The sequence below is a fragment of the Hyposmocoma kahamanoa genome, unplaced genomic scaffold, assembly GCF_003589595.1.
Source record: "Hyposmocoma kahamanoa isolate Upper Pololo Valley unplaced genomic scaffold, ASM358959v1 80, whole genome shotgun sequence".
In the NCBI taxonomy this organism is placed as follows: domain Eukaryota; kingdom Metazoa; phylum Arthropoda; class Insecta; order Lepidoptera; family Cosmopterigidae; genus Hyposmocoma; species Hyposmocoma kahamanoa.
This window is the reverse complement of record NW_020654051.1, coordinates 6093909-6105035: the sequence shown is the minus strand read 5'-3', so window position 1 is coordinate 6105035 and position 11127 is coordinate 6093909. Positions and strand designations below refer to the sequence as shown.

General features: G+C 34.6%; 1 protein-coding gene across 2 annotated transcripts in view; it reads left to right on the top strand.

Moving 5' to 3' along the window:
• LOC113233833 (unconventional myosin-XV) overlaps window positions 1-5304 on the top strand; it is a 164701-nt gene extending 159397 nt beyond the window's left edge. For both annotated transcript variants that reach the window (XM_026469051.1, XM_026469050.1), the window contains 3 exons: window positions 1495-1677; window positions 2615-2768; window positions 3862-5304. In XM_026469051.1, the coding sequence (XP_026324836.1) occupies window positions 1495-1677; window positions 2615-2768; window positions 3862-3875 (351 nt within the window). In that variant the 3' untranslated portion in view covers window positions 3876-5304. The remainder of the gene's footprint in view (window positions 1-1494; window positions 1678-2614; window positions 2769-3861) is intronic.
• Window positions 5305-11127: the final 5823 nt, after the last annotated feature.

Genomic DNA, 11127 nt, shown 5'->3' with positions numbered 1-11127 from the left:
AAAACTAAAATTTAATTAAAATAATTCCTAAGCTAATTACAAGAGTGGTTGCGATCGATGCAAGATCTACAATGTCTTTTTAACATTAAATTTATTCTAAACATAATTAATTAGGTTACACGGGTTTTTCAATATCGCTGACTCGTCGCGTGGTCACTGCGCGTGTACAAATCTATGTCGCAATATCTATTGCGGCTTCAGCGGTTTACGTGGGGTGCATCTATGTAACACACTGGTAGTATTGGTTAAGCCTTTCAGCCTAATGCATTGTATATAAATAATAATAACTTATTTCATGGAAATAAGTTTGTGTTTGTTTCAAGGACATATCGATGATATACTATATAATAAAAGAACCTATCTCAAACATAGTTAAAAGTCTATACTACCTCAAATGGCTTTGGTTGGTTCCGCATAACAGTGAAAGTGTTGAACCAATCACTTTGGAAAAAATATATAGGAAGATTGAAGACATACACTGATTATTATACGGTGCGAAAATACGATTCCTAAAAATTTTCACGATAGAAAAAAAATTTAAATTACCTCGAAGTTTTACAAGAAAACCGATGTATTCAATAGGTAATGCATTCAATAATTCAATGTATTCAATCATATACCAATTATTTTTATATCATCTGAACTAAATAGAATACGTATACTATACGATACATATTTATCAAATGGCTTTAATTGTAAAAAATAAATTCTGAAATAAACCCAGTGTCCCTGTCACTCGCAAACCGAGTACAACCTAAGCAAAATGAATCGTGTTAGTAAGGGAAAAACTTTAATTCGAGCTGAGTTAATATCGACTCTTTATTCTGGGGCCTTGGAGTAAGTTTTCAAATATGTGAACTAACTAACTATCGCGCTTGCGTTAAGATTTTAATGTAAAACTTATAAATATATAATAATTAAGATCTAAATAAAAATCTTTACACAAACGCGGTAGTTACGTTTGAATGATTACAAATTTACACAAATGTCTCTGATGAATTTTGGTAGAAAATTCCTGAAGACGATTAGGTTCACAGCCGAGATATAATCTTGCGCGTAAATCGTATGCTCAAAGGTGTGACGTGATTATTATAACCAATTTTTTTTAATTCACTATAAAATTTAGCACATACCGAATATCGAGTATAATTATTAAGTAGTAAAAAATTAAATAGCTTAAGTAAAAGTAGCAGCACGCCATTATACTGCTTTCGAAAACTACGATATCTTCGGTTTTGTAAAAAGAGCAAAAGCGCCATTTCGAAAAATTTTTCAGTGGTGCTTGTTTTAGTTTTTCACGACTGTTTTAAAATATTTGCGTCTTGTTTTAATTTCAACTTTAAAATTTAAATTTAATTAAATTTTAAAACAAGACGTAAGTATTTTAAAACAGTCGCAAAAACCTAAAAAATGCAGCCTTGAAAAATTTTTCGTAATGGCGCCTTCGTCCTTTCCACAAAACACCAACGATATTATGTATGTCGTCGTCGCTAGGTGCTCTCGCGTTGGCCGCTGTTCGGGTCGTCGTTCTTCGCGGTGCGGCGCGTGGCCGGCAGCCCCTCGGAGTGGCGCGAGCACGTGCTGGCCTTGAACAGGCGCGGCGTGCACCTGCTGCACCCCGCCACGCACGAAACCGACACGCACTGGCCCTACGCGGAACTCATCTCCACCAGGAAGGTATGTATCTAGGGTTGCCAAATACTGACTCATTTCCGGGAAAATTCCACTAAGATAAGGGAGACGGGCCGTAGCAATAAATATATCCTCGATAATGTTTGAGTCGTATTTTTAAAGGGAAAATTAAAATGCACGTTATTTTCAAATACGTATTAATTTGTCAATGGCAATCTAACTAATTTGACGGTCATAACATGGCCGTAACATTGTTTTCTACCATCTTTTGGGAGTTTTTAATACTTTATGAGTACGTACAAAAAGTTTACGTCATTCACAATCAATATTTCGACATTCCTTCGCACGACTACAGCACTGCGTCTGGGGGACTTCTTTCATGCATAGGACTCTAGTCAGTTCGTAAAAACAACTTCTAAGTGTTTGGAATCCGGGACAGTAAAATCTAATTACTGGACGTGTTTTTCGTCCGCAATATTCCAGGACAATCCCGGATTTCCCGGCCATCTGGCAAACCTATATGTCTCTCACACTCTATCCGGCCCACGGTAGATTCTACAAGTTGCAATCAATAAAGATATAATATAGGAGCTAAACCGAAAATAAGTTGGATTGTGAAATTTTTACCAAAACTGTATCAATCGTACACCGTCACCTTAACATGCAAAACGTAGTGTGATGCCAGTTCAGCTCACACCACCTCTATCATCACCCATTAAGGTGCACCGAAGAATTCCCCATATTAGTAATGTTTATTGCTACGAAATACTTCCAACATACTATTGAAGTCCCTGACACCTGAGCGAGCAATGTCAAGTATGAAGCTTCATTCGCATCATGCGTCTTCTAATTTTGTCGAGTATTACTTATTTGACAGTAATTATTTCGGATGGATGTCGAACGACGGAGAACTAGAGTACAGGACTAGATTCTGGAGCAACTATAACGGATAGCGTGCTAATATGCTTTATTAAACACGCAGGTGCGTTCGGAGGACGGCACTCTGTTCTTGGACATCAAGTGCGGGTCGCTGCTGCAGCAGCGCGTGACTCGGCTCCAGGCTGAGCAAGCCCACGAGGTGGCCCGCCTTGTCCGGCAGTACGTCGCACTGCAAAGGGACCAGCGGCACTCGCCTGGTAAATAATCACTTCTTCTACGTTTTAACTTTCTTTCACCCTTTTCAGTTTGAAAGAAAATTTTTAAAGTATTTACAATTTTATTCTAAGTTATGACAGTTAGAAAGTCTTTCTATAACTATGGTTTATAATTTAAATGTACTTTTATAATTTGTTAATTAATTACAATTTTTGTAAATTCTAGAATATTAGATTCTATAAGTATTTCTATGGTTTTCGTTTTTGTTGTTACGAGATGACCACATAAGCTATAAAATTAATAGATGTGCTAAAATTAAACACTTGATAAATTAAATATAAACAAGATTTTGTTTAAACTAGAATATTCCAGGCTCCTGAAAAACGTGTATTGGTGGAAGGAGAGCCAACAAACACATTTTCAGTATAAAAATACAAAAATTCGATATTTTCTTCGAACACCTACATAATTATTACGTAAAGAAAACTAGACGTATTTATAGTTATGTGAACAAAATGTAATATATTACATATTTACATAGTTACACTAAATTACCCGTCTTTACAATAATATTGTGAACATTTTTAATTTAGTAAAATTCTATAATATATAAAATGGGTTTGCTCTCCATATAATATAAATTAAAAAATAAGTTGCCTACATAGGCGTTCGTGTTCTTGTCCACGAGTTACTTTAGATGGCAAAACAAATACTTGAGACCCTCAAAAGTGATAAGAACAAATAAGAAATACTGACACGTCCATTCCGTTGTACGTAGCGAAACTAAACTAAGTACGTAATAGCAACAATACCTAATCGAAAATATTTAAACATGGAATAAAAAGTCAATAATCCAATTTGTTCAGATTTTAACGGAATACGGCGTAATGAAAAAAAACATGAATGTTTTCAGCAGATATGACAGATATTCATAACCAATTATCTTTATATACTTAATTCGTGGCATTTGAAAATACCTAGCGTAATGATGTGGCAAATGACGTATTATGATCATTTGATTTATTTGGACCATAGACATTAATTCTTAACCGTTTAACTTTTTATTTTGTTTCGACGAGAACACCAATTCTGTGTCGTACTGGAATTCATCAAATTTCTCATTTTTTTTTCCAGCTTTCAACGGATAGCGAACAACCGAGACCAATAAAAACTTTAATAACGAATGTAAACTCGAATAAATATCAAGTGTACATTAATGATTGTCATTCAAACATTGCATGTATACTTCGTTTGCTTCTAATTAAATCCGTCCAACAGATCTGATTTTGTTAATCTATTAATGTAACTAAGGCTTCGACGCTGCTATGAACATTTATAAGTCATGAACCTTTTTTATGTAAAACGATCGAGTTGAGATTCAAAAATTTTATCTGGTGTCGAAATGTTTTCAAAAACTTAATTCGATTTTCTTTTAAAAGATTTGACCAAAAAATATGCGAATTTCTTGAACAAATTCTTTAAATACATATTATGACTAAATTGTTTGCAGCAGAATCGACACCTACTTAATAAATTAATAAAAAGGTACTAATTTTTATTGCAGTTATCGATTGAAATGATAATAGGACTCTAGGGCACAAATAGCGTTTTTTTATAATATTGTTTAGACCAAAACGCATATTAATCACTTCTATTTTCATTTTAGTCAATTTTTTTGTTTAAGTGTTTTTTATGTATATTACGAAACTTTAATCTTTATCTTTAAGAAAAATATTATATTGATTAATTTATACAGTACTTAATTAATTGTAACATCTATATAAAGCATTCCATTTAATCAATACCATTCCAATTATAACGATTATTATACCACCAAAATGTTTTTTTTATAGTCCTGTAATGTAATCGTATAGGTACTAAGTATTTTTTTTTGTATGAAATGCAATTCAACTGCAATCATTTTTAAGTATAGACTTAAAAACTGTTTCATTTTAATTTCCCATTAATTATTGCTTAAATTTGGTATTCATATAAAATTTAGTCAATTCTGATGTGCATATTTCTTATCCTAAACTAATTTTAAAAAGATCAAATTTTGTTTATATCATGAAACTAAAATTAGTTTTAGCATTGAAAAATGCACATTACAATATTTTACGAACTATGAACGAAACACGGTGTAATTGTCAAAAAAATCATGTCCCTAAAATAATTTCTCATTTTAACGAGGATTGAGCAAAGTAATTATACAATTTGATCGTTACTTACCACTACGCCTAATCCACCAATCATCCGAAATATAAGGTGCTATTTTATAGATGTCAAATATCATAAACGCCAATTCTGTTTTGCGTCAACTGATCTATATGGGACATTTTTTTTTCCAACTAAAAGCGTCCCACTTCTAACAACCACTTTTTTTTGTTTACTCATAGTTCACCTATGCTCTGGTATAACCAAGGGATATAATTATTTTTCGTAATAAAAATTTTATATTACGCAGAACAGAATTAGCTCCTAAATCGCATATCCAAAGACCAAGCTGGTCGAAGTCATTGTACGTATTCATGTAAAGTATTTAAAGAATTATGCGATGTATAAGAATTGTAGATACCAATAAAAATATATTTACAAAATACATGTCTATTTATTCACATTGAACACCCATTAATTTTAATGTAAATCAACTTAAAACTTGATTGTCAAAATCAAACAACAGGTACGACATACAATCTAAAAAAAAAACTTAATTTTCTTATATTCGACAAGTCTATTTATATATAACACATAAGCCACATGTGATCATACGTCAAAAGTGCTTTCATCACGTGAAAGGTATTATAATAATACGAACAAATTATGTATGTGAAATTGTATAACTCTCCCATTTTAGCATAAATTTCTTTCGAAGAATCTAAAAATCTCTCACCAGACAGATTTTGCAGATGGCCTTATTAATGGTGCGTTCTCACGTGATGTCTAACGCGCCGATTTGAACGGGCGAGCGCGCGAAACAGGCGGGTCCGGGCGGTCTAGGCCCTACAAGCGTAGCAGTTCATACTCGAATTTGTATCGAGATCACGGGCGCGCTCGGGCGGCCCTCTTTTCATGGCGCGTTTTCAAGAAACGTAGGAAGAGGGCGGGCGTGCTCGTCTATGGCGAGCTGTTCGGATCCGCCGCTGGTTGTTAACTACTCGAATACACTCCGCTACGCGGTCGGCCCGAAGCCATCCAGACTTGTCCGTTTCGCGAGTTCGCCTATATAAACTGGCGCGTTACGGGCCTTGGGACCGCACCGAGGGTGCTTCCTGTACGAAGGAATTGCGTATCCATTTAGTTACCTAGGAAAGCAATTCCCCTGAGGTTTCTAGATAAGCCGTGTGAGTTTTTAGTTGAACATAAATCAAATCTTAGCATTCAAAGATGGCTATCATACACGGACCTGAATGCGATGTTAGATGTTTATCGGATACACCGTGAAAACGTTCATAGGTGTAACTTTTTCTCGCGGCGTCGTCGTTGTGCAGTTTATCCATTGTTTCACTGTAGGGTTGGCACTCGGAGAAATAAATATTATTCTCCAAAAAATCAGTGACAATTTGCAAATTTGCAGTATCCCTTTCTGTCAGTTATAAGTTGCCAAGTATTAAAACCGAACAAACCAGCCAGTTTCGTCTATTCCACTAAGTTCAACTATAAGTTCTCCAATTAGTTCAACAAGTAACATGTTAAGTTGAACATGTTGTTGTTGATATTAAACAATGAATAAATATGTAATTAAATAGAATATAATGATATAGAATAGATAGCAAAGTTTAAGCGATAAACTGTAAATCCAGTTTTTTTATGCATGTATAAAACACCTCTTACTAGAGGACAATACTTTGTCATGCCCTATTGGGCCCCTAATATGAACTTTAAGTTATATTGTGGATGGATAATTATATAAAAATATTATTTTATACAAATCTTGCTATTAACGTTATTTTTTTGTCGAGTTAATTAGTTCAACTTACATTTTCGCTCCTTCCTCGTGCTCCTACTTTGGTTCTCCTACTACACATAACGATAATAAGGAATATTGTTGTACCTAGTTGAAGTAATTGGAATATTTGTGTACGATTTGTTCAACTGATTGAATTTATACTTTGTGGAATAGAGGGCCACAGTTTAGCCGGACATTTGGGTAAAAAGGCGGGCCTTTACACGGACACGCTACATTTTCAAGGATTTTGTGTCGTGTTTTAATACAACAATGTTTTTATTGTGAAAACAGCCATTTTTTGTCAAAAAAATCTTAAATGTAATGAAATAACAAAAACATTTAATAAATCAGTCTTCTTTATTATTCTTTTATTTCGTCGATATACCCCGCTCGCCCGAACAGCCACGTGAAGACGAGACTGGTTAAATAAAAAATGGACAAGCCAGACACGCATCATATAAAAGCCGCACATACTTTTCTCTATGCGTAATATGTTATTTGGATTAAATATGTTATTAGGGTTATTTGTAATTCCTATCATTACAATAAATATCTTTTGTTCTGTTGCTACGTACCAATCTACTCCATCCATGTTTTTGATTTTAATTTTTTGCACGAATTCCTAAAAGTGGTAGACCAAAACTTGTTTTATTTTAAAGAAATAAAATGTCTTATTAATGACACGAATGCCGTGTTAATGGTTGGAATGCCGTTTTAATTACAGGTATGCCGTGTTGCAAAGTTGCAAGTAAGTAGCGTATTTCATTTTAAAACAAAATTAAGCTTCAATCAACTGCCGTGTAGGGAATGAGTCAGAATTCTGCTTTTCGATATCACAAGTAATACCAGAGATATTAATGGTTCAGAAATCAGACTAAGCCACCCGATGACGAAGCTGGCAGCTACTTCTGCGAACGAATAAACTTAGCCATCTAAAGTTTGTCAGCCTCTCATACACAAACTATTTATAGCATACCTAAGTAGGTATGCAAGCAAGTATAAATATATGCAAGTAGGTATAAAAGCAAGTGCTTTCTAATGCAAGAATAGGGGCAATAAAAACCATTTAAGATTTTATTCCTGCTTAGAATCATTGAAATAAGGTTAATTTTTAACAATGATCACAATTAGAACAAAAAGTCGCTGAAAAACCAAATACAGTGATCCGACAACAAGCACATAGGAAAACTCGTGAGGTGCGCTGGTTCGTTCCTTGGCTTAGTTGGCATAGCGTCTGGCATGGTTTGCTAGGAGACATCGGTTGGAATCCGAACGAATCGAAGGAATTTTTTCTAGGTGTTCGATCTTTGTAATAATGGTTTATAACAAACTAATGGAGTAATTTCACAAAAAATTGGATATCATGGTGGTGAAACATTCTAACGTTCAATAAAAAATGTATTATCGCAATATTTTTTGTGTTATTTGATTATTTTGACGCAGACTCTTTTGTAGGTAAAGTACCTATAGACCTTTATGTTTTCCTCATCCTTCCTTAATTATAGGTAATAATGTCGTGAAAATAACTTCCATGTGGTACACGTACATATTTCTTATTTACATAATTACAAATATTACGCGAGAAGCAGAGTTCTTTTTTCCATTTATAACATCACCCTACAACACGTAAAGTAAAATAACTACAATCTATACGTAAGTAAGTGAGCAGTAACGAGTTCTAAGGCATGACATATTTTTTTATGCATATTAAATTAGCATAAATGTGGATGTATCCACACACAAGGTTAATATACGGGTGACGCAAAATCTTACCTTATACCGTTACATTATAAATTTATTCGCTTTAAATAACAGCTTATTATTTAAAAAAAACACACAGCGATAAAGCCGCCTCCAATTGTGCAACTTATTATCAATTTAATTACTTATGTATAACTTACTGTGGTATTTTATATTACATCTGCATGTACAATATATTAGGCGGTAAATATTAAATATGGGGAAAATTCGGAAACCATGTATATTTCCGAATGCTGATGCTGTTACCGCGGAAGAAGCGGAGGAGAAACGCTAAAAAAGGTTGACTTATGATAATAATGTTCATATGAACCAACTGTGGCTTTTAGAAATTCTTTTTTCAATTAAACGTTCTGGTTTGTGTACCAGAACAAAACGTTTAATTTGAAAAAAGAATCTCTTCAAATCTCTTTTATTTTGATTAAATGTTCTAAAATATAAAAATATGTGGCCAATGGTTCATACAAAAGTTCTTTAGCATAATTCAAATTTGTCTACGAGTATAATTATTACAAAATAAAACATCATTTGGCTTATGCCAGATTTATGAACAAAGTTATTAAAGTTTCGTCTAAATAAAAATAGCGATTAATACGATATATAAGTAATAAGCGATTAATAAGGCGATTAATGCGATAACTTATAGACGTGCAACAGCGTTCGGAAATATTCGTTGTTTTCGTTTCGAGCTCCCCGGTTTGTAATATTTACTACCTGATGATGTAAGCACCTATACGAGTATTGCATTTAAATTAAAACATTGGCGAAATAAAAAGACTAAGGATCGTATTACAGAACTCTACTCAATACTCAAGTCAGGACTTGAGTACTGCAGTGAGCACTGAAAATCATACTCAAGTCCTTGCCATTAGGGTCGTATTTCCAGTGCTTGAAATCATACTCAAGTCTGCTCTAAAAAAATCTTAAATGGTTTTTCAAGTCTGCTCAAATCCTGACTTGAACATTGAGTGGAGTTCTGGAATACGACCCTAAGATTATAAAGCCAGGATTTCATGAAGCCAGTTCCATCCTGGTCCCGGCTAAGGCACCCGACTGAGTTCTTTTAAATCATGAAGAGTTCGTCAAATCTGGGCCTTTAATATTTAGTTTCTATTTCTTTTCACTTTTACTATATTTAAATTGAAACGAACTGTAAAGCCGGACAAGTTACGTAGTTTTACCTTGACTATTTTGTCTTTGGATTTTAAAGGTATAATCAGTAGAAAAAAATTGTTCTGCAAAATTATTTTAAATTATTTAAATGGCGAATCTACCTTGAGATGCAAAAAGTGTATATATTTCTTTAAAATACTCTCAAGACAACCCTATAAGGAAGCATCAAACAGCAGCGATGTGCGAAGGTCCCGGGTCGATTCCCACGCCGCGAAAAAGTGTCCTTTGTGTTACGATGGGCCCCCAAGGCCCTATGCCTGATTAGCATGCGAGCTCACGCATGTTTTGAAGTGCTTGTTGCACCACGTTTATGTCATCCACCTATGTTAAATTTTATGCAACAGGTAAGTACCCATACACCATACTATTATTATTAAAACTTTAGAAGGCTGAGACTAAAACTTTAGAGAGAATATTGTAGGCTTTGGTTTATCTACCTCAACTGGGTTGTTATGACATTCAAATTTCATTAATACTGAAGTAAATTAGGTTTTCTTGGTGCTCTTCGCTTCTGCCAAGAGCTAGAAACAATGTTACCTAATAATAACAGTTACCAACAAAATCCGGTTCTAAAAAAATGTGAAACTTCGCTCAACAGTTGTGTATCGCGTAGGAGGTTTCCAACATGTGACGTGTTTGATTTATAGACGTGCTCACATTTACAAGCAACCATGCTAGTTGGTCAACAGGGTCCATTTTAGAATAGATAATCATTTAGGAGTTAAATTTTTATTCAATAACTTGGGCGAAGACGTGTCGTCACTGAATACTTATTAATTAAAACACTGCGATAAAATGCTGTTTACGAAGGGTCGTTGTGTGTGTTAGTGTCATTCGCAAAACACCTTTATTGAAAATTCGCCGCGATGCGATATGACCCCTAATAGGAGAGCAGACTTTACATATGGTACATCGTGCGGCGCGCACAGGCCCGGAGTCTTTGGGGGCGCCGAGAGCCGCTCGCGACGCGACGCCTCCAAAGAGCGCAAGCGAAGTTTTTTATTAGATGTTTTCCAGCATCATTTCTATTTGCACCATTTGCACCTAAAGAGTCGATACTACTTCAGCTCGAATTAAAGTTTTTGCCGCACTAATACGGTTCACTTTGCTTGGATCGAGGTGCCGGGCACTGGCTTTATTTCAGAATTGAATTTTTACAAACGAAATCAAAACGATTTGAAAAGTGTACATCGTATACTATACGTGTTCTATTTAGTTCAGTTGATATTAAAAAAACCATTGGTATATTGTAAAGTACCTATTATAGATAAGTTTGTTTTTTTTCTGTCGTGGAAATTTTTAGGAATTGTGTTTTCTCACCGTATAGTAATCAGTATATATCCTCAATTTTACTATACATTTTTTCCAAAGTGTTTGGTTCAACACTTTCACTGTTATGCGGAATCAACCAAAGCCATTTGAGGCTTGCCACCATTTTGATCGGGTACGTACTAGAGGGCGCCATAGGGTATTGATTGCACCCGGGCGCTATATGGGCTAGCACCGGCGCTGCCTAATGATAA